At 41.4% G+C, this 21,875-nt stretch overlaps 6 protein-coding genes and 1 long non-coding RNA gene across 16 annotated transcripts; 5 read left to right on the top strand and 2 right to left on the bottom strand.

Annotated features, from left to right (window-relative positions):
• Window positions 1-3,800: 3,800 nt before the first annotated feature.
• On the bottom strand, window positions 3,801-4,243 carry LOC120446391 (serglycin). The gene has a single exon (XM_039627329.2). It carries the CDS (start codon window positions 4,241-4,243, stop codon window positions 4,022-4,024), a length of 222 nt encoding a protein of 73 aa, XP_039483263.1. The 3' UTR covers window positions 3,801-4,021.
• A 91-nt stretch (window positions 4,244-4,334) lies between these two features.
• Window positions 4,335-4,612, bottom strand: LOC120446392. The gene is made up of 2 exons (XM_039627330.2): window positions 4,553-4,612; window positions 4,335-4,434 (listed from the first exon to the last, which is right to left on the bottom strand). Exons 1-2 carry the CDS (start codon window positions 4,603-4,605, stop codon window positions 4,335-4,337), a joined length of 153 nt encoding a protein of 50 aa, XP_039483264.1. The 5' UTR covers window positions 4,606-4,612.
• Window positions 4,613-5,438: 826 nt separating this feature from the next.
• Window positions 5,439-6,283, top strand: LOC120446393. Of its 5 annotated transcripts, none has more exons than XR_005615848.1 (3): window positions 5,439-5,573; window positions 5,864-5,977; window positions 6,037-6,283. It is a non-coding gene; the product is annotated as an uncharacterized LOC120446393 (long non-coding RNA). The 5 variants fall into 5 exon arrangements; XR_005615849.1 differs by having other exon boundaries at window positions 5,439-5,548; XR_005615845.1 differs by having other exon boundaries at window positions 5,445-5,751.
• Window positions 6,284-6,743: 460 nt separating this feature from the next.
• On the top strand, window positions 6,744-7,183 carry LOC120445305. Its single transcript, XM_039625614.2, has 2 exons — window positions 6,744-6,887; window positions 7,042-7,183. The coding sequence occupies exons 1-2, from the start codon at window positions 6,844-6,846 to the stop codon at window positions 7,142-7,144; spliced, it is 147 nt and encodes a 48-aa protein (XP_039481548.1). The 5' UTR covers window positions 6,744-6,843; the 3' UTR covers window positions 7,145-7,183.
• Window positions 7,184-7,204: 21 nt separating this feature from the next.
• On the top strand, window positions 7,205-7,570 carry LOC120445304. Its single transcript, XM_039625613.2, has one exon. The coding sequence runs from the start codon at window positions 7,205-7,207 to the stop codon at window positions 7,436-7,438; it is 234 nt and encodes a 77-aa protein (XP_039481547.1). The 3' UTR covers window positions 7,439-7,570.
• Window positions 7,571-13,401: 5,831 nt separating this feature from the next.
• On the top strand, window positions 13,402-17,613 carry LOC120445850 (UDP-glycosyltransferase UGT5). 5 transcript variants are annotated; one of them, XM_039626482.2, is made up of 6 exons: window positions 13,402-13,454; window positions 14,767-15,030; window positions 15,089-15,471; window positions 15,536-15,734; window positions 16,664-17,112; window positions 17,197-17,613. In XM_039626482.2, exons 2-6 carry the CDS (start codon window positions 14,776-14,778, stop codon window positions 17,486-17,488), a joined length of 1,578 nt encoding a protein of 525 aa, XP_039482416.1. In that variant the 5' UTR covers window positions 13,402-13,454; window positions 14,767-14,775; the 3' UTR covers window positions 17,489-17,613. The 5 variants fall into 5 exon arrangements, with proteins under 5 accessions (XP_039482416.1, XP_039482420.1, XP_039482421.1 ...); XM_039626486.2 differs by lacking the exon at window positions 13,402-13,454 and adding an exon at window positions 13,487-13,557; XM_039626487.2 differs by lacking the exon at window positions 13,402-13,454 and adding an exon at window positions 14,537-14,557.
• Window positions 17,614-18,547: 934 nt separating this feature from the next.
• On the top strand, window positions 18,548-21,846 carry LOC120445851 (UDP-glycosyltransferase UGT5). 2 transcript variants are annotated; one of them, XM_039626489.2, is made up of 5 exons: window positions 18,548-18,665; window positions 19,432-19,713; window positions 19,919-20,289; window positions 20,353-20,991; window positions 21,049-21,846. In XM_039626489.2, exons 2-5 carry the CDS (start codon window positions 19,438-19,440, stop codon window positions 21,320-21,322), a joined length of 1,560 nt encoding a protein of 519 aa, XP_039482423.1. In that variant the 5' UTR covers window positions 18,548-18,665; window positions 19,432-19,437; the 3' UTR covers window positions 21,323-21,846. The 2 variants fall into 2 exon arrangements, with proteins under 2 accessions (XP_039482423.1, XP_039482424.1); XM_039626490.2 differs by having other exon boundaries at window positions 18,664-18,682.
• The last annotated feature ends 29 nt before the right edge of the window (window positions 21,847-21,875 follow it).

Raw genomic sequence — 21,875 nt, forward strand, 5'->3', positions numbered from 1 at the left:
CGCAGGCCATAATTGCATTTAAGGGATTTGCACTCTGAACCGCAAGCCGCGTTCCCCTTAACCTTTCCCACATGCGGCTGTGCGTACGAAAACATGGTTCTTAAATATGGTTCTTAAAGGGCAGCACAGTGGTGAAGAAGTTAGTCCAGTGAGGCTTAGCAAATCAGCTATAACTGAAAGATAACAGCAAGGATTAAAGCTTCTAAGTCTTAGTAAGATGGAAGACTCTTGATGTCGTGGTACATCCAAGAAGCCCACTTAAGAGTACTAGAACTTGTATTGAAAGAGTTATTATAAATTTTTATTATGCGATTAGAATTATGGTCTTCGGTATTGCCAAATGTCTGACTCCCCAAGCTAAAACTCGCATCCTTAGCCATCCCAAACCTAAATTATCGCGAGACGAACCACAAAAAAACAACCGCAGTTCTGCGTTTCACTCGAGAACCACTCCACTCTCGTTCAGTTCGAAGTTCGAACCACTCCAGTGTGGAGTAGAACCCCACCCCCCACAGAAAGTGGCCTGCCCTCTACGCCCCTGGGGCACAGAATGCTACTCGCCTTGCCATTGTTTCAATTTTCATGTCGATTTGGCTGTTTTCGTTTTGATGACCTCGCCGCAGCAGCCGCAGAATTGCTCGGAATCTATAAATACTGGCAATCATTACAGGGTCTCATATTTTTATTGCATATTTTATAGGATCTCAATCTGAATCCGAGTGCGATGCAGCCAGCAGTGGAACAGGGGCAGCAACTTCAGAATTTTTGTTTCTGCAATCCAATTGTCATTCATGACAGCTGTCGATCAGGAATGGCGGCTGAAAAATGTATCGGCAACAATGGGAAACCAGGGGGCAAACGGCAAACGAGGAGGTTGCTTTTGATTTGGATTCTTGAATTTTTCCCTCTGCGATTGAATTGAGTTCATGGTTCTCGGTTTTTCTGTGTAATTGCCACCTTTTGTCAGGGCGAATGTTTGGCATATTTTGTAAATTATATTCTCCGCAAATGTGTATTAGCATAAGTTTATGAGAGGTTATGTGATATGATTTTACATATACGAAATGTACATACCATATATGGTGTGATGTATGCAAATCCGGGGATCGATAGAGATGTTTACAATTGACAGAAGAAAGTCTGTATATCTCATCTGGTTTGATGAGAATATAATTGAAGGGTTGCGTTTGGGAAGCGAGGATAAACGAAAGATACGAAATTAATTGGCTGGAGTTGGGCTTATCAAAGCATTTGATGTCAATGTTTGTAAGTATGATAAGTTTGAGTATGATAATAAAAAAACTTGAAGGCAAGCTGATAATAAAACATTTCATAAAACGCTAGGCTTGTTTCGTATTTAAATCAAGATCAACATTTAGTCAACTAGTAAGGGGTTTACCATGTCTTAAATAACACCTTTAGATGTTTCTAATGTTTCCCTTTTACAATTCACTTATCCACTTTGTATCTGCCCACATCTTGAGCCAGCTGATTCTGATCGAATATCATGTAAAACCTCCTGGATTCCCCATCCTCGAGGCAATCAATTTCAAATGCGTCACACCTTGCCAGCGATTCGGCATCCAGTGTGTCTGCCATGTGGCGATGACATTGTCATGTGCCAAACAGGAAGGCAAAACACCTTTCCGAGATGTCAACGCCCGTACATTATCATCATCGAGTACCTACATTCAAATGTAATTCGCATCTGAATCGACTTTGAGCATTTGTACATTTCCAACTGCTGCTGGCGGAGACATCCGCGACGGGAAATGTGCCGACAATTGTTTTGCAAGCGGGCGCAACTCCGAGCCAAAGTACTACAAACTCGGCAATCCGGTGGTTATCCTGTTGGCTGCAAAACATCTGTCGGATGTCATCGGAAGTTGTATCTGACGGCACGCCCCAAAACAAATTTGCCTGGCAGTTCGGCACTCACAAATTTCAGAGGCGTTGGCAGGGACTCAGTTGAAGTGTGGGCATGGCCGCCCTCTTCCACTCTTTCAACGCAAGCTGCTCGGGAATATTTCACGGCTCTTTGGGCGTGTATGGGTATGGTGTGCCTCGGCAGAAGTTACGGATATTATTCATAATTTCCCAACGTGCAATTGTGACATATGCCATTAGAGGAAGGAATTTGGGGTCTGAGGTGCGGGGTTGTCTTTCGGCGGAAATCACTTTTAAGTTGTTGATAAAGCCGTAGATTGATAGAAGAAGGAATGGTGAAAGCAGGAGTTAAATATTTGTACAGTACATGATTATTATTATTTGCTAAGATTGCTGCAATAAGAATGGAATTACCGTATAGCTCAACAATTTCAAGCATAGTAATATGATATTAATCATAGGAATTCTGTTTAAAATATGCCAAGCTGCTTGAAATAAACATACTTGCACCTTAAGTTATCCTACTGAACATCTTATTTGCAGAGGATAAAAACCTGCATGAGAAATTTATATTACAGCGTATTAAACCCCAATTCTCTATGAGCACCAATTACTGAAACAAACAAACAAAAATCAAAACATCCACAATTTTTGTGGGCTTTCCTTGATAATGACGTGATAATTGCTTCTGTCTGATAAATCAGAGAGCGTTGTCCCGTTTCGGAAGCCTTGCAACTGACACATTCCACACCAACGAGCAAACTCGGGCTGAGACACAGTTTATATTCGTGGCAAAGTTCAAAGGACACCTGCGGAGCGGTTTTAATTGCATCGCACAACACCAAAAGTGACAAGGAATCTTTTGGGTGCTGAGGACCGCCTGGCGCTAGGAAACAAAGTAATTACAAGGCCCAGTACAGACAGAAGCTGTGCAGGATTCGACTAGATGGGGTTCACTAAGGAAAATCTTGGTGTATGAATTTATTTTGATTTATATGGAAATGGTATTTATAAGAACCCATTTCCATTTTCATTCGAATACTTAAAAGTACTAATAAAAGTTTAAAATCGAAATGGTTAGAAAAGAGTTAGAGCTTGCTTTTTTCAGTGCAAACTACATTGACAGCTGGCTCCCAGAAAAGAAAACCCGAAAACCCGAAAACGCCAAAACATTTATTCTTTGACGCTGGGAAGGGACTGGCGGAGAGTGCGAGAATTCTATTAGCACCGTCAAGGAAATCGCTTTTCCTAATAGCCAAGTGCCACGTGTCCTGCGAAGCTTGAGTCCCCTGCTCAGTCGTGTGTCACGACCGAAGGACAACCGCAGCATCCTCCCCACTCCCGCTTCAAATTGAATGCTTCCCAGCTCGGCAAACAATACAATTGAAAAATTATAAAAATTTCGCACTTTCCACACATATACAGTCGAACGAATCCTCGTAACGAAAACCGGACGTCGTCCTTTTGCGGCTGCACTGGGAGATACACTTGTTCCCGCCGAAGGACACGCGTCACAGGAGGAGAGCTGGGGAATGGAAAGGAAAAGGGGATGCCAGACATCATCAATATTGCAGGAATCGCTCGGCAGATTGAGGCTGTCAAATAAGCGTAGCTAATGCGTATTAAGTGCTCTCCGTCCGGATTCATCGAGGGTTGTCCGTATGGCCCGATAGAGAAGTTGGCTTAATCACGCTAATAGCCGCAATTCATGCAAATGCTGCAGACAATAAAATATGCGTTGGGTGTTGGGTGTCAGTCAAGTCAATTCGAGTCAACGACAAGGTCAAATGGCAACGAATACTGTTAGGTAGCTGCACTTGGGGTTGGCTTTCAGATGTTAAAAGATGTTTAATTTAAAGTTTTAGGTTAAGATGAGTAGTGCCAAGATACTGTTCCACCGAAATTAAGGAGGGTTTTTTGTTTGCGCATCACTTTCTGATTTAATTTTATTACCCAATTGGAGTTATATTGATTTCTTTCTTTTATCACATGGCAATACCTAAGTCTTTAAAATGGCTTACAAAACTAACCTAAAGCGAGCCCATCTGAACCAAATAGAAAGAACAACGTTTACAGCCCCCAGCTTCCCCATTTCTCAAGGCTCCCCACAGTCCAGTAGGATTTACTGCAGGATCTAGGAGAAATGCATCCCATTGAACTGCTGGCGATCGTTCTTCACCATGTTGTTGTACTTCCACTTGTCAGCACTCGAGGCTTGACTGCTCCAAGATCCCGATCCTGATCCTGAACCCGATCCAGAGCCGCTGCTCGACTTGGAGTGGTTCTGACCCTTCGTGGACTGGTTGTCCTTGGTGGTGCTGCTCAGGCACTTGTCGGTACGTTCGGTGTAGACCATATTGTCTTTAGATATTCCTTGGGTTTCTTTAAAAATTTTCTGCCGATTACACAAAGCTGCGCTTCCAATGCGTTTGTAGAGAAGTCAAAGTTCACGGTACAGTTTGCAACAGGGTGAGTACTTTAAGTTCCTTGTTGTTGGCCGAGTTTCCAGTACGAGATCCTTTTTTCGATGACAGGTGTTTGCCCAATCTATTTAAAGTAAATAACGAAAGACTTGTATTAGTTACAACTACTAAAAATATTAAAACGGGACATTACAAATGTCTGTATTAAATATTTAACTGGCTATTTTTGGTTTTTTACCCACCTTGCTTGCTTCAACAATTTTTGTTTGGAATCCGTGTGGCTAATTTTTGGCATTGACACAAAACTTTTGCAAATTGCACATTGGATAGAAAAGAAAGGAAATTTCACAGCTCACGCTCCGGACAGCTCGTTGCCGATCTGCTCTGCTCTGGACTTTCTACTGACCCTCCAGCGACTTCCACAACTGGTTTAAATACGCCGATCCAATACGCTCCGTTCCGTTTCAATCCGATACGATACGATACGATACGATCCGTCGATCCGAGTGCAATGTCTGGCGGAGCAACTGCGTCACCGTTCTACCAGCAAGTAGCGTCAGTGTCGCGGTGCCAGCTGCACCACCTCCACGCCGCCAGAAACCTCGCTCGCACCGCCCCCGCACCACTCCCTCCACCGTTGACCTCAAACTCGGTCTCCGTCTGAGGCTAACCCGTTCCAGCAGACGACAATGCAAATTAGAGTTATAGAGCAACTGGTTTAATCCGCGAAACGAAACGAAACCTTTGCAAGCAACTCCAGTGGCCTCCCATGAATCGACTACACGATACCTTTTAAAACGATAACAACACATGTTTCAGGCATTGTTTAACTATACGTTATGTCCAACTATAAAATCTGTCACTATAAACTCTTTTTAAATTTCAAGAATTGGAGGTGACACGTTTTTTTAATTCTATTTGTATTGTTTAGTTTAACAAATTCTTATTACTGTTTCTCATTTTGAAACATTGTACAAGATTACTGCTGGAAAAAACCTTTTCTGTTTGTTTAATAAACCATTTATGTGAGACTTCCAAAGCTTGACCAAACAAATCCTCTCTTTTGTAGGGTAGTAAAACCACCCCCAGAAAACCTGCTAAGTATCACGTAGTATTTTCCTTTGTCTCCTCTGAACAAACATGATTATTAAGACTTGAAAAATGTTTAGAGTTGCCGGCCGGCGGTTTTTGACACGTCACCCCAAATTCCGCAGAAAGGACTTTTCCTATGATAAGAAGTCTCTATAAATCGGATGTTCAGTAGTATTACGATGCATTCGAGTATCTGCGTGTATATGAATCTATAATGACTAGCAATATCGCCCGATAACTATTGATATAACGAATTATGCATGAACCGATAGCTGATGAAAAGTCTTATTTGCATTGCATCAGCCAATTCGATCAAGAAAACAACTCGAAAGCCTGTTGCCGGTCAAAAGTATTTTAATCTGTTGTTTGTGGATATATAGACATTCGATCAGAATTGTGCTCATATCCAGAAAATAGGAATCGTATGGAATCTAAAATGAGGGAATTTTTCTATCTTCTAGATTGCCTATAGGAAAAGAAAACTATTAAAAAAGAAAAAGAATACAACCTTAGGATTCCCCAAGCTAGTGCAAATTATGATGCAAATTTAAATTCCCCAAAATCTTGTTTTACGCGTGAGTATTATTTTTTGGACTTCGGCTTATATTCAAATGTACAAATCCCACAAAAACAGTTTCATAGGTTTAATGACATCCAGGACCCCCCCATCTTATACGCCCTTCTCCCAGTGGTTATTAAAAAAAAGTCGTTTGAAGATTCCCAAAGCAGCAAATCGGATATTGAACGTCGAATTCGCCGTTTTAAATGTCAAAATCTGCATTTAACCTGTATAATATATAGCCAAGTATGTCTGCCAAATATTTTGTTCAGACTGCATTATGCAAATGGGCCAGACACACGGTTTAATAATTAAATAATGTTCCCAGACACTGAACAAAAAGTAAAAAAGGTTGTATTTTTTTAAGCGTGGTGAAGCTAACAAATGCGTTATCAAAAATCTATATAAAGCCGGAGTGCCGAATACTTTACCACTCTGCCAGATAGCGTCAAGAAGAATGCCCAGCAGATCCTTGGGGAAACCACCTGCCTTTAAATGGCTCCAGAAAATCCCCCTTCCTAATTTGTTTATTTGTAATTTGGGTTTAGTGTTTGGGTTTGTTTATTCCAAATGAGATGTTTACCGTTTAGAGCTGTCAATGGAGGCCCGCGTGGCAAACTTGATTTCCACTCGATGGCGTAAACAAGAAATTTGGCACAAGTCTGCTCCTCCGATTTTGCATCAGAGCCCCCCAAAAAACTAGTTTATCTCGATCACGCTCTCAGCTCGTGATGATATCAGCCAAGTCCGGGGCGCTATCTGGTATAAAAGCGCCTCTATCGGTTCGAAAACCAACAGACTAAAGTTCGAAGGCCTGGCAGTCGATACCTAATCAGTGATTTTCAAAAATATTTTCCCCAAAGTGCATAAACAAATGTGTCAATGAAGACACCGGACACCAAAGCCAAGTTGCTGAATAATATAAGGTGAATATCCAGACGGGCATCCAACTCAACGTGATATTTTTCCAAAAATGACAACTATCACTTTAAAAATACGCAGTAACTGCTTTAGTGCATTCTTATCCAACTTAACCTGTTTCTAACCACAAAACTAATGTGCCTCGTTCTTTACTTGCAGTCTATCCAAACATCTGTCTTCCAAGAAAGGCGGCTCTCGCACTAGTAACTGCGGCAATTGTCTGGAATTCTCCGTGCTGACGCGTCTCTCCAGCGTGCCCTGAATCCCCCAGTCGTCCAAGCTCACCCAAGCTCCTGTTGAAACTCGAAAGAAATCCTTGACAATGGTTCACCAAACTCGCACACCCAGCAAGGCCATCCCCGCCAAGCACCTGAGTCCCATGCGCAGCGTGGAGGGTCTGGGCGGGAAGTACGCCGTGTCCAGCAGTCCGGCAGATAGTTTCCTGCGGAACACGAGGCTCACGGTCCAGAGCAGCTCCCAGCAGTCGGCCGCCTTCAAATACAACCAGATGGTCACCCACAATCGGGAGCAGTTCAATAGCCTGCACTTCTGCTAGGAGGCGGATGCGGAGGGATTCGGATGGCCTTTGCCACTGGAGAGACCGCGTCGGAGGAGGAAAATACCACTACGATGGCGATTGTTTGTCACAATAGTCGTACATAACAGCAATAAATTAATTTGCACAAAATTTCCACATATTAATTGAGTTTCATAAATCGCAGCAGTCACGTGCTGGGGATCGGGGAAATTTATTTATCGCAACTTTTTTATTTTGCCAAATTAAATTACCCCAACTAAGCCTGCGAGCATTCGTCGCAGTCATTTTTCATTGTTTGCGGCTGTCTGCCTCACTTTGTCATATGCAAATGTGGCTGTGCGATTTTTGCACATTTGATATTCGGTTTTTTTCCACACAGGTGCCATATTTTTACATTTACGCCAAATCAAAAGCTTTAACGTTCGCTGCCCGGGATTTGCATAAATCTTCATTGGCTTGGGCCCTACATTTGAGCTCTAGGACGGAAAAGCCTTCCAAGAAAAGTTAATAAGTTTGCAACATAGCGAAAGTTATTTAGCACGTTCTCTTTAAGAAACTTGACACCCGAATCTGTGTATCTTTGGTTTTCTTAGGCACAGCATGTGAGCTCTATGATGGAAAAGTCTTCCAATGAAAGTTGATAAGTTTGCAACATAGCGAAAGTTGTTTAGCATGGTCTCAGCAACGAATTTTATATCTTAGTCGAGAAAATTCAAAGCTAACAAGAGAGAACGCTATAGTCGAGTTCCCCGACTATCTGATACCCGTTACTCAGCTAGTGGAAGTGCGAAGAAGAGACTTCAGCACTGACAGTTTCTGGCGGTTTGTGGGCGTTAGAGTGAGCGTGGCAAAAAGTTTTTTTGCAAATCGATAGAAATTTAAAAGACTAATACAAAAATGAAAAAATATCAAAACAATTTTCAAAAGTGTGGGCGTGGCAGCTTTGGGCGGTTTGTGGGCGTTAGAGTGGGCGTGATCCTGAGATCTCAGCGTTCTTACGGACAGACAGACAGACAGACAGACGGACAGACGGACAGACAGACGGACAAACGGACAGATAGACGGATATGGCAAAATCGACTTTTCAACGAATCTAGTATAAATTTTACTCTACGAGTAATGGGTATACAAATGATATGTTTATTTTTATTATGGGATTTAACTGACTCAAACACAGTCTTTCACGTGTGCCCATGACTTTGTAATATTCCTATTCCTATTTTTGCATAGCTAGAAAAAACTTCCCCAAAATGCCTCTGTCTAATGTAGTTTATTAAGATCAGAATTAGAAATATTAAAAGTCTCACTCAGAGCGAATTAATTAGTATAGTAAGGCACTCCATCCCTTGAGTGAATAATTTCACCACCTGTTCCCGCAACTATGGGAAAAAAGAACAAAATACTCGGGGGTCTGGCCCAGTAATTTATGCAAATAACTGGACTGGCATGCAAATTTAAACGTAAACAATGAACGTGTTTCAGATCGGATATAAAAAACATATGCTGGCAGATCAGTTGACTAGTTAGGCTGGAAAATAGTTATCCGACCGAAGATGACTAAACTGTTGCCAGGCAGAAAAGCCACAAATGTAGATCTCATAATTGCCACCCTGTCAGATCGGAGATTTCTGGGTATCACAGTTGGCTGAATCGAAGGCATTAAAAGACAATCTGTTACATCGGAAGTGCACAAATCATCGCCAGCCACAGATTTATATGCCCCAAAAACATTTTTATTATTCCACTAAATTAGGCGTTCAGTGAGGATTGAGTTATATAACGAGGGGTGGGTGCTTTTCCACGCTGGGCCAGATACAGTGTGTGTCCTTGTGACCGATGCGTCGACAGTCATTAAATTATCACACATTTAACTTCAAAAACAATTCAAAAGTAGCGCCCAGAACAAAGGGCAACCCTCGACCCGAGAACTCCCTTATTTTCACCACCCCCCGTTTTCCCCCCCTTCGGACCTGACTTCCACCCCCGCCAAAAGTGTTCTTGTGGCTCTGCCGCATTACAAGCTGAAAACATGGTTATTACATCAGTAAATCGCAGGCGGAGGAAGGGGCGGTTCGAAGGGGGGGTCAGGGGTTACTTGTGGGCGTTGCAAAATGGGCGATGGATGGATGCTGTCTTGTGATGATTATGACAGCATGACGACTTATCTGAAACGACCTATTTGCCACCCCCTCAAGCAGCTATTATGTCTAATTTAGTTTTTGTTTCTGTTTTTGCAATATGTCGACCATTAGCAGGGGGTGGGATGAACGGGCTGGAAATGGGATGAGAATGGTATGGGAATGGGGATGGCCCATGACGCGGCAGTACCATAAGTGACGATAAATCATAAACGAAACATCAATTCCAGCACTTGACCCTAAAAGGACTCCCGTTGCGTCAAAATGGACAGTAATCTTGGCGCTCCGTTGTCCCTAATGTGTTTAAAGCAAGTTACTATTTTGATAAGCACTGAATGAGCACGATTCCCTCAAAAAATCCCTTTAATACGCCGTGTCCTGGTCACGTGTCCTCCGCTTTGCTGCAAATTAATTAATTGCCAAGAAGATGAAGCGGCAGTAGAAGAAGATTGATTAAGAGACAGCCACGATAACCCTTCAAAGCGCCTATCAACTTATCTATCACGCCAACACAGCGAAAGGTTCAACCTGCCAGGTCAACAGTGAAAAAATGTTTTGAAAAATATAAAAGAAACCTACATATTGAATTTGTATGAATAATACAGGAAGGTTAAAATAAAAATTTGAACTAAGGAAATGGCACATTTATAATCCAAACGTAATATCTATGTTTTTTTTTAAATATTTTCTAAGTAAGTCTATGCTTTATTAGTTCTAATTTTAAAGTACATTTTGAGTTAAGTACTCGACATATTAATTCCAATTAATTCTCCCTGTGCACCGCCCTTTCTCTAGTTTTTCCTCTGACTCTTTCGTTCTGATGATTTATCGACATTTGTGCGGAAATCGCTGTGCCAAAAGCCAAAACGAAATGAAACGTTTTCCGAAGCAGACAAGAGAGAGTTTTCGCTGGCTGAAAGGGGGAGGGACTTGGGAAAAGCGGCGGCGAGAGGTAGGAAAATTACAGGGGATCAGACTTCTGGTTCGTCCATGTTCTTGGAGCGGAAACGCAATCGGCGCACTGCCAAAAATAAATTGATTACTGTCACGGAAATAGCTACAACACACATATTCCGTGGGGCCCAACTGCCTCAACTTTGTTTGTTAATCGATTTATTCGGAAAAGCACGAAGACGCGACTGGCTCGAAAATGTCTTAGTAAGCGGCTTAAATCACAGGTGAAACTGTACAGGTAGCGGAAACTGGGGGCTGTCTTCGGTTGGCGTCAGCTTCATAGATCACGTGACATGGCAATAAATAGTTCGGGCTGTCTATTAAAGACACCTGCAAGTTGGTAATGGCTAAGGTAGAGAAGTTACGGAGCAACTAACAGGGGGTAAAGCTTCCGGAGGAAAAGCGTTGAAACTTAAGGCGATGAGAATGCACGCAATGTTCACGCCTTCAATTTGTGCGTGAGATACTTTTTTGCCATGGTTATTGGATTAAGCAGACTATTCAGTTGATAACGATAATCTGATTAGACATCTGATTAAAACCATTGCTGTTTACTCTTATTGCCCTCTTATTGCTGGATAGTTGTGATTTGCGAATCTCTGAGTAGCTGAGCCAAAATGTCGCTTGTGGTTTGCAAAATATAGTAGAATATGACCCTATTGAACGTCTATAATTTCTCTTAGCTGACTCACTGCATAGTTCATCCTTGAATGCCCAGACAACGCCTGAAACTCAAACCCTTTCCAGAAGGCAGAGGACCTGGCGATTGAGTGGCGGTAACAAATGTATTAAGAACTTTCTCTGAATAATTTCCGCATTCACAAAGAAAAGCGGACACGGTTATATGGATACTTCACTTTAAATTGCACTTCCGTGCGAAAAATTGTTTATCGGAAACTTTCGTTTGGACTTTCAGCCACCTTTTAACCACCACCCTGGAGTTTCGTTTTCAGACAGTGTGAATAGAACGTCGTTCGCAAAAAAATACCCCCCAGCCCCGCCCAACTTTCGCAGTGGCGTGTCGATAAAGTTTGCACCTATTGTCATTTTATTGATTTGTTATAAATTTCTCACCATTTCACTATGCACACACGCTTATCTTTTCATGCGCTTCTATTAAATGTAAATGGCTGGAAAATGCCGAATGCCGAATGCCCAGCCCACAATTTGAAACGGACACGCGCCGCCCCAAAGGAAAACCCTTTCTGCAGCTAATCTACGAATTTTCAATAAGATTTCCTATCACTTTAAATTCCATTTTATTGCCAGAACGAAATAAATGATCGGGTTAGAGAGTGGGAAAATCAAAAGCTTAAATGTCTGAACGTTAAAATAAATTGATACCGGCCAAGTTCTCTTTCAGCAAAGAGTTTCACAAGTACGCTTTTCCCCACCCGCTCTCCTGATGCTTATCGATTTGGCAACACCTTGAGGAAAATTGGCAGGAGAGTGGAAACAGCTGCGGATGCTGCCCGGAAAAATTGTGAACGTCTCGGGTTTTCCTCTCCCATTCACACTTGATTTGATAATCTGTCGTAAATTCTTACTTTTCACTTGTGAAACGCTCACAATTAAGTCACACTTTTAATGACGTGACGCAAATATTAAAACACAAGACTTCCTGGGAAAAACCAACCCCCTCAGATTTTCCACCCCCCCTTGCAGCTGTTGACAGCGTCCAGTAGCTGGCTTTGTTTTTGTTGTGACTGCTGCGCTAATTAGGCGAGACGTGAAAATTTTTACTTATTATTTTCCCTAAATTTTAACGACCTTCCTTCAAACGAAAGTTGAACTGAGCCCATTCAAAAGATATTTTATATGGTGCAACATTTTGGAATTAGTATCTTGAGAATTACGGTAATTGTCAAAGTGAATTTTAATTAGTAAACTCCCAAAGTGCCGAAAGTGAACAAGTGACGAGGTCCGGAGTAAAAGGGCATGTCGAATCTCTGAATATTGAAACTTGAAGGTTGTCCGCCAAGTAAATTAAAGTTGCTACCAATTTTAATTCGGCAAATTAGTTTTGAATCTTAAAGCATAGTCCAAAAGAACATTTAAAATTCTTGTCTTACAGTTGTGACTACGATTAACTTGGAACATGACTAATATTTCAAAGTGGCAACGTAAATTAAACCCCTAAAGGTATGCTAAGAAAATTGGATTAATTCCACATGTCAAATACGCAGAGGAAACGTATGAAATATGTAGAACGTAATTTTACAAATCTTACCTTGAATTTCTTTCTCCCAAGAGATCTTTTTATCGAAAGATAATAAAATATAAGATTTAATATATAAATTTCATAACACCTTTAGCGAATAAGAAACAATTACAAAATAATTTAATTTACAAAACTACAAATTTAGATTTTCATTTATACATGGTAAACATTTTTAAAAATATTTAATTAATTGTTTTTTTTTTTTAATCAGGGATTAATCTGGTCGAGCAGATTAAGATTGAAAACCGGTACATAACTGTAACAATTTAAAACTCGTTAGGCTAAACACTACTCATCCCATAACACGTAATAAATCTGTGAGGCCCGTTGCATTGTTCTACTCATTGAAATTTATCACTGGAAATGTAATCCCCTTCGAGTCTTTGCAATTGCAGTTTCGATTATATAATCTGCATATTCATCCGGCCCTTCAAAGGTGTACTCCCCTGACCCCTCTCATATGACCCCTTGATTTGGCAATCTAATGGCCCACCGCAAATTGCTCATGACTGGCGGGGAGTATGTGTTGAATTGCTTTGATTAAGCGCATACGAGTATATCGGAAAACTCTGTCTCGGCGGCTAGAAGTAGGAAAATGCAACAGGGCAGTTTTCAACTCACGGCAACTGCAGTTAGCCAAGTTGGATCTGAGTTGCGGCTGCCTTGGCTTTCAGTTGATCGCGGATCGTGGCTGTGTCAAGTTGCACAGAGGATATAGCTGGTACTTTACTCTTGAAAAATACCATTCGCCAATTTTAAAGCCAATAAGCCAAACAGAAAATGACTACATAAAGTCTTTAATCAAGCTAAGTTAGGCCTAAAACGTAAATTTAACAAAAATGGGTCACAAAATCCATTTCGGTTTAAAATAATTATAGTTCAAGAACAGTAGACAAGACAGCAGTTATTAAAAAAAAGGTGTAATAAAAATTGGTATATTAAGATTGCAGCCCAAACCAATAGTTAAATAATTGGGCGGACACCTTTTAATGGTCGCAATTTGGTATGAAACACTTGGGAAACCTGTCGCTAAAAGGTCTGTCCAAAAGACAATAGCCACTCAAATTCCGGTCACGATCTTAGCATATTCACAGATTAAGCGTTCAAGTTGCAAGTGCAACCAAGTGCAGCGCTGCAGAGACAAAGAATCTGAAACACCAAGTGCAATAGCGACCTTCTGTCTTCCCGGTGCTAGCTTTGATCTTTGGGGCTCTAATGGTGCTTCGTTGCACCTAGCCAAGAGATTTCGTAGACATTAAAATTGATCAAGATATGGAGTGCAGTTCGTGTAAATAAAACGAATTATTAGTACAGTATAATACAAAAAAATACAGTATAATATAAAAAAATTATATAAATTAATTAATAATAGTATAATGGTATATAGTAATGACACAAAGAATACTATAAAGTGGTGGCTCTATTATAAATTCAAACAAGATGAGGATGTAATCATGACAGTAATTGTCTAAAGATGTGTTTAGACATGATAAGTAGACAAACTATAAATATGTTCTATTTATGGGCTGCAATAAACATGGCATGGGACAACATAAGTGGCAACTACAGATAAGTACGATTGCAGGGGTCTATTGCCGAAGTGTTAAGAGGTATGATCACGCGGGAGGTGATTAGCGCGGTCATAGGTCACAAATATAGATTTAAGATAAACCTCAGCTGCATTGACCAACGCAGACTGCAGCGTCTTACAAGCGCTGCATTATATAATTAGATGATAAGAACCTATGTAAGAATGAATAAAAGGCGATGCCCTCGCAGTAGCGAGTCAGTTAGATTCAAACACCCGAATTGAACTCATTAAGTGTACGCATTAGTTTATAGTGTGTACAGTAATGATTGACGACGTGCATTGCCCTATTGCTTGAATAATATAAGAAAAATAAACCATATTTATTGTGAAACATTCACAACAAAGATTATGGTTTGTAATAACCAACATTTAAGCGTGAGAATTATTAAATCTCTTTTAAAGCAAATAAGTTTTATTTTTCGGTATTTTCATATGAATAAAGTGATCAGCAATGAAGTTGCTAGCCCTGCCCTTATTGGTCTTTCTATTGACACCGGAGCCCAATGACGCGGCGCAAATTTTGGGCTTGTTTCAACATCCCGGAAAAAGCCACTTTGACTTCTTCCGACCCATGTTCTTAGCCTTGGCTGGGAGGGGTCACAACGTCAGCATGTATAGCTATTTTCCACTGGAGAAACCAGTGGCCAACTACACGGACTACGTCTTTCAAGGAATGCCTCTGCTCACGGACGTTGTTGACTTAAGGGTAGGTGAATGCAAGTTCAGATATATTTCATTACCCTGAATAAACTGTTGAATTGTAGAACTTTGAATCGGAATGGAAGCCCCTTGGACTGCCGTTCAAGGTGCCCACCTACTTTATGCTTCACGATTGGGGTCTGCGATCCTGTAAGGTCGCCCTGAACTCTCCCCTCATCACCCAACTGCTGCGATCCCCCATTCGATATGATGTCATACTGCTGGAACATTTCTCCAACGATTGCATGGCAGTGGTGGCCCACCTGTTGAATGCACCTGTGATCGCATTGAGTAGCTGTGCAATAATGCCGTGGCACTACAAACGCATGGGCAGTCCGTTCATTAACCCTATCATGCCCATGAATTTCCTGCCCTACACTGATGAGATGAGTCTGATCGATCGGCTGAATAATTTCATTCACTTCCACACCGTAAACACACTGTACAAGTGGGTGTCACTTTTCCTCGATCCTCAAGTGCACTCTTATCTGACTCGATTTTCCCTTGAACAGTTTGATTACCCAGCCAGCCACCGATGCCCTGATCGGTCAGAGATTCGGACCCGGACTGCCGCCCATCAATGAGATCGTGAAGAATACAAGTCTGATGCTGATCAATCAGCATTACGCCCTAACCGGACCACGCCCCTATGCTCCAAATGTGATTGAAGTGGGCGGGCTGCAAGTGGGACCGATAAAACCACTTCCACAAGTAGGTTCAATCACTTCTTCTACCAGTTACTAGGAGAGTAAAAGGGTATTCTTAATTCGTTGAAAAGTATGTAACAGGCAGAAGGAAGCGTTTCCGACCATCTACAGTATATATATTCTTGATCTGGATCAATAGCCGAGTTGAACTGGCCTTGTCCGTATGAACGCCTCGATCTCAGGAACTGTCATGCCCACACTTTTGAAAAATGTTTTTATATTTTTTTATCACTATATATGTTGTGTATATGTACACCCACAACCCGCCCAAAACTATCACGCCCAAACTTTGGAAAATTGTTAATTTACTTTTAATATTATTATTTGTTTTCTCAATTTCAACAGATATTCCAGAAAATGTTAAAATTTTTCATTCGCACTTCCACTAGCTGATTAACGGGTATCTGATAGTCGGGGAACTCGAGCATTCGTTCTTGTTGTTCTTGTATTATGGATTAACTGGGCAGATAATTTACTTTAGCTTACGGCAAATAAGAAAATATTCTCTTTGGAGTTGCCTTATTTGCCCAGATAACCTATTATCTTTAAGAATCGCATTACCTGTTTGTCTGTAGGTCACCAAACTCCTTATCAACCAGTCATATTTTATTTGAATATGCATACGCAACAAATTAAGACAAACGATAAAATGTGGAATGCAGAGCTATAATATATTCATCATTCATTCATTCATCATTTGATTGCTTATGCTTTTTTGTATCCCTCGATTAGCCACTGTTTATCAAATAATCTGTGTGACAAAAAATAATCAATATAGTCAAAGTAAAGCTGCATTTAAATGAGATTACCAAATATTTAACGTATTTTAAAGTAGGTCAACATTTGATAGCATGCAATGTTTTTATACAAACGAGTGCTGGCTGCATAGCTTCAAATTAACCCAAATGTTCACCGTATACTTCTTCATTTCAGCACCTGCTAGATCTTCTAGATCGATCCCCCAATGGAGTAATCTATATCAGCTGGGGCTCCATGGTAAACAGCAATACTCTCCCTTCGGCCAAACGAAGTGCTCTTTTCCAAAGCATTTCCCAACTTAAGGAGTACAACTTTGTGATGCGCTGGAAAAGCCTAGACTCTCTGGAAAATAACAAGCCCACCAACCTCTACACCTTCGACTGGTTGCCCCAAAGAGATCTCTTGTGTCACCCGAAGGTCAGGGCTTTTATCACCCATGGAGGACTTTTGGGCACCACGGAGGCGGTTCACTGTGGAGTTCCCATGCTGGTGACACCTTTCTACGGGGATCAGTTTCTCAATTCCGGCGCAGTGAAACAAAGAGGTTTCGGAGTTATCGTTGACTTCCGAGACTTCGATACGAATCACATAACCAGTGGACTTCGTATTATACTTGACAAAAAGTAGGGGTTTCTAAATAAGCAATCTATTCCAATTTCCCCGTATATTGTTTAATATTGAATTTGGCTTATTGTATTACTTTACAGATTCGCGGATAGAGTTAGGCGATCCACCGAAGCCTTTCGCCAGCGTCCCATTCCCCCTCTCGAGTTGGCCACCTGGTGGATCGAGCATGTCATAAAGTATGGGGGGGCTCCACTTATCCAAAGTGAAGCCAGACATATGAACTGGATCGTCTACAATTCCATCGATGTTCTCCTGTTCTGGCTGGGAATCTTATTTCTACTGATTGTCGCCCCGTGGAAGCTCGCAAAAATATTCATATCCGCGTTTGGTCGGGGAAAAATCTGTGAAGATACAAAGGCAAAGACGCAATAAGTGCAAAGTTCAATGAACTTGAAATTGGAACACAGAAATTTATAAATGTCAGGAAAATGGTTCGCTTGTCAAAAAAGCTTATTGCAAATAAAATATTTTACTAGGGCAAAGTATTTTTTAATATATGCAAAATTAAGCACATTTTTAATTAATGTTACACAACTAAGTTTTTTGTGAACGAAAAGGTCAGCAAACCAAAAACCAATTTCAAAGATCCCTAAAAATATGTATGCTTGTCGATCACCGATATATGTAACTTCCGTAAACCCAAAACAAGCCCCGTCGATAAAATGTAAAAAGCTGGGGACCTTGGGGCAAACCACGAGTGCATCGGCTGATAATGAATCGGCAGACTTGTCTTAATAGACTTTCTACTGCCGGTAGTTAAGTCTCGTGTGCGCGAGGGCAAGCTCCCGCTCTTCACTCTCCCAAATTTTCATTGTTGGAAAATTCGTACGAGAAAAGCCCAAAAAAGCTCTCTCAAGGCTCGTTGTTGATGATTGGAAACCAAAAACAATCTAAAATAAGAGAGAACGCTAACGTCGAGTTCACCGACTATCAGATACACGTTACTCATTTGGTGGAAGTGCGAAGGAGGGTTTAAAAATTAGAAATTGGGTAGAAATTGGGAAAAACAATAATAAAATGAAAACAAATTTAACAATTTTTCAAAAAGGATGCATACGGACAGACGACCGGATAGACGAACAACGACTTGGTTATTTATCCTAGTCAAAAATATATAATCTTCATAGGGTCGAAAACGCTTTTTCTACCGGTTACATACCTTATCTAGAATACTCTTTTACTCTACGAATAACGGGTATAAAAACGTTTTCTTTTTTTTTTTTAGAAAATGAATAACGGCATTTATATTTTAACCAATTAAAATAATTTAAATAAACTCTAAAGCAACCTATCTAGTTTCTCAATTATTGCATAATTGAGTTTCGGTTGTCTTAAGAAGACTTAGAGATTTATAAATTTTCAAAATCAATCATAAAACTTTGGCTATAAGATAGCCAATTAACCAACACCGCCGAAGACTGAGATTGATTTCCGATCGCTGACTGAGCATTTTCGGTTGTGGACTCGCTCTTCGTCGAGCGTTGACCGAAAAGCTTTCATTCGGATGCATTTTCTGAATTTAGTCAGTAGCTTGTCGGCAGTCTAACAAGTAAGTAGGATTGGAAGGTGAGCAAAAACAGGATTTATTTCGAAACCGACGACTCCGCGTTTTGGATTTTTGTGTGTGTATCCAGTTCAGCGGTTCAATTGAATTCCGGATGAAAGACCCTCAGCAGGCGATAATTGGAAATTTTTAAACGATTGCAGTGCCGCTCGTGATGCAACAGCCGTGGATTTTGTTGTGCTTGTGTTTTCCTTCGCTGCTTTCGCCCGCATTCTTTACATAATTTCCCTGCATTTCTCGCATCCGCGACATGCGCATTGCACCCCACCGCCCCACTCAAGGCCGAACGAAAATACTGAAAAGCCAAGAAATCAAAGAGTCAACAAGTGTTTCTGTTTCTGCACAAGGTGCTACGCTCAGGACAATCTGTTCTATGCAGATTCCATTTCTAAATTCAGTTTTCAGATTTTCAGATTTCAAGTGAACACATTTCTTAAAAAGAACTCAATGTGAAGAAATCAGCTTATAAATTCATGTTTAAAATGTACATCTGTCTTAAAAAGTAGTCCAATGTGCTAGAACATATTCAAATTAAAATACATGACATTACGAACCCCTCTTAGGTTGTTCTATAGTTAATCTTTCATAATTACACAGGTCACAAATAGTTCAATTTCCATTTTAAAATAAATTCTTGCCAAGTGGTCTTGATTGCGTATTTGGGGACAAGTCGTTTTTAATTGGGGAACAATATAATTTTATTTTTACGCGTTTCATTTATAACTAATAGAGTGTATTTTACTTAAAAAAGGGTACAATGTGGTCACCGCGGGTTGTCCTCCTTTTCCTGGCCCTTGCACTTAGCCAACCGGACGAGTTGGTGGAGGCCGCTGGTCCGCTGAAGGTGCTGGGTTTGTTTCCCCATCCCGGAGTTAGCCACTTCCACTTCTTCCACCCCATCATGAAAGGTCTGGCCGAGGCGGGACATGACGTGAGCGTGGTTTCCCACTTCCCGGACAAGCATCCGGTTGCCCACTACAAGGATTTCCCCCTCACCGGGATGGACAAGCTCACGAACAGTGTTGATCTCAAGGTAAGTGAAAAGGGGAATCCCAAGTACGTGCCGTAAACTATTGTCTGTGTTTAAACTAACCGATATGTTTGTATTAATTGCCTTTTGAAGAAAGTTCGCCGAATAGTTTTAGATCAGAGATTTATTTATTAATATATTCATCCCGACCATTCAGAGTATTAAAAATAATTTACTATGTATTATTTAAACCATTTTATACTTTTAGTTTTTTGAGAAGCGCACATTCTACAGTCACTTCCAGGAGTTCTTCCTGCTGCACGAGTGGGGCAAGCAGTCCTGCAACCTAACGCTCCGTTCGGAAGCACTGCAGCAGATCCTCAGACGTCCGGGACGCTTTGATGTTATCATCATGGAGCAATTCAACACCGACTGCATGATGGGGGTGGCCCACCAGCTCCAGGCGCCGGTAATCGCCCTGAGCAGCTGTGTGATGATGCCCTGGCACTACGAGAGAATGGGAGCTCCTTTGATACCCTCCCACATCCCGGCGCTCTTTATGGCCCAGTCCCAGAACATGGACTTTGGCGGACGACTGGCCAATTGGTTTAGCACCCATGCCTTAAATTGGATGTACAAGTGAGTCTCATAATTTCTTTAAGAATTTCATGACATAAAGCAATTGAATGTTTTCGGTCGCAGATTACTATCGGTTCCCGCTGCCGATGCCATGGTTCAGTACAAATTTGGACACGAAGTGCCTTCGGTGGGTGAGCTGGTGAAGAACACATCCATGTTCTTTGTAAACCAGCACTACTCGCTGTCAGGACCCAAAATAACGCCGCCCAATATCATCGAACTGGGTGGCGTACATATACAGAAATCGAAACCCCTGCCCGCTGATCTGCAGCGCATCTTGGACAATGCCGAGGAAGGAGTGGTCCTGATCAGTTGGGGGTCAATGATCCGGGCGAATTCCCTGTCGGCGGCGAAAAGAGATGGCATCATTCGGGCGGTGGCTCGATTGAAGCAGAAAGTTATCTGGAAATGGGAGAACGAAACCCTGCCTAATCAGCCACCCAACATGTACATTATGAAGTGGTTGCCACAACGCGATATCCTCTGTCATCCCAACGTCAAGGTGTTCATGTCCCACGGAGGACTCATGGGCACCTCGGAGGCAGCTTACTGCGGAGTCCCAGTTGTGGCTACGCCCATGTATGGCGATCAATTCGTCAATACAGCCGCTTTGGTCGAGCGAGGCATGGGCACTATCCTGAACTTCGAGGACATAGGCGAAAACACGGTGATGAGGGCACTGAAGAAGGCATTGGACAAGAAGTGAGGGCTCCATATCATATTCTTTTATAGCCGAAACTTAACGTTCTTGGTTTTCAGGTTCCATGATGCTGCCAAGGTCGTCTCCCACTCTTTTCACCACCGCCCTCAGCAGGCCCTGCATACAGCCATTTGGTGGGTGGAGCATGTGGCTCACACTAGCGGAGATCCTCTGCTGAAGCCCAGTGCCGTCCAGATGTCCCGATTCGTGTACTACTCCCTGGACGTCTATGCGGTGTTGACCCTGGTTCTGGGCAGCATCATTGCCAGTTGGGTGTGGCTCCTTCGACTCTGCTGCGGATCCAGTGCCGCCCAGAAGTCTAAGAGGGACTAGCTCGACTCTTTTGTGCACAGCTTCGTTTGTGGTCTATGTGATATTTTATATGTTCTGTGTAAGACATTTTAATTCTAAAGACGCCTGCCCCACGGACTGTATCTAGATGTAATCCTAGTGACGCCAAATTAAATTAATGTTTGCTACGATTCGGTTTCTGAATGTTGTTTCTAGTACGAGAATGAAATCAAAAAATGTTATAGTAATTTACTCTCTCTTCAGAAATGTTAATAATAATGTATGTAAATGTCAAAAAATGATGCCCAAATAAATAACTTAATTTTATATAAACGGTAATGAACCATTTAGTAGAAAGAAAATAATTGTTTCTAGTAAGGAAATATAATTAAAATTTAAAATATTAAAATAACATTTAACATATTTTCCTTTGTTTAAATGCTGTGCGTATCAGTACTGGTGTAAATGCTCGAAAATGTGTAGGTCAGAATTCCTGTTATGTTTTGAGAATATGCTTTAATAAAGAGAGATGTTTCTAATGAGTTACTCTTAAGTGCTCCCTGAAAGATTGAATTATGTATGTATGAATATATAC

The sequence above is a fragment of the Drosophila santomea genome, chromosome 2R (assembly GCF_016746245.2).
Source record: "Drosophila santomea strain STO CAGO 1482 chromosome 2R, Prin_Dsan_1.1, whole genome shotgun sequence".
Lineage (NCBI taxonomy): Eukaryota > Metazoa > Arthropoda > Insecta > Diptera > Drosophilidae > Drosophila > Drosophila santomea.

What these genes read in the sequence shown, in the direction of transcription:
- LOC120446392 (XM_039627330.2), bottom strand. Translation starts at nt 4,605, where the DNA reads ATGCCAAAAATTAGCCACACGGATTCCAAACAAAAATTGTTGAAGCAA. An exon ending in AAATTGTTGAAGCAAGCAAG is followed by an intron (nt 4,435 to 4,552) that starts GTGGGTAAAAAA and finishes TACTTTAAATAG; the next exon opens with ATTGGGCAAACACCTGTCAT.
- LOC120446391 (XM_039627329.2), bottom strand. Translation starts at nt 4,243, where the DNA reads ATGGTCTACACCGAACGTACCGACAAGTGCCTGAGCAGCACCACCAAG.
- LOC120445304 (XM_039625613.2), top strand. Translation starts at nt 7,205, where the DNA reads ATGGTTCACCAAACTCGCACACCCAGCAAGGCCATCCCCGCCAAGCAC.
- LOC120445850 (XM_039626482.2), top strand. Translation starts at nt 14,776, where the DNA reads ATGAAGTTGCTAGCCCTGCCCTTATTGGTCTTTCTATTGACACCGGAG. An exon ending in CGGACGTTGTTGACTTAAGG is followed by an intron (nt 15,031 to 15,088) that starts GTAGGTGAATGC and finishes GTTGAATTGTAG; the next exon opens with AACTTTGAATCGGAATGGAA. An exon ending in CGTATTATACTTGACAAAAA is followed by an intron (nt 17,113 to 17,196) that starts GTAGGGGTTTCT and finishes ATTACTTTACAG; the next exon opens with ATTCGCGGATAGAGTTAGGC.
- LOC120445305 (XM_039625614.2), top strand. Translation starts at nt 6,844, where the DNA reads ATGAAGACACCGGACACCAAAGCCAAGTTGCTGAATAATATAAG. An exon ending in AAGTTGCTGAATAATATAAG is followed by an intron (nt 6,888 to 7,041) that starts GTGAATATCCAG and finishes CTTTACTTGCAG; the next exon opens with TCTATCCAAACATCTGTCTT.
- LOC120445851 (XM_039626489.2), top strand. Translation starts at nt 19,438, where the DNA reads ATGTGGTCACCGCGGGTTGTCCTCCTTTTCCTGGCCCTTGCACTTAGC. An exon ending in GCCTTAAATTGGATGTACAA is followed by an intron (nt 20,290 to 20,352) that starts GTGAGTCTCATA and finishes TTTCGGTCGCAG; the next exon opens with ATTACTATCGGTTCCCGCTG. An exon ending in AAGAAGGCATTGGACAAGAA is followed by an intron (nt 20,992 to 21,048) that starts GTGAGGGCTCCA and finishes CTTGGTTTTCAG; the next exon opens with GTTCCATGATGCTGCCAAGG.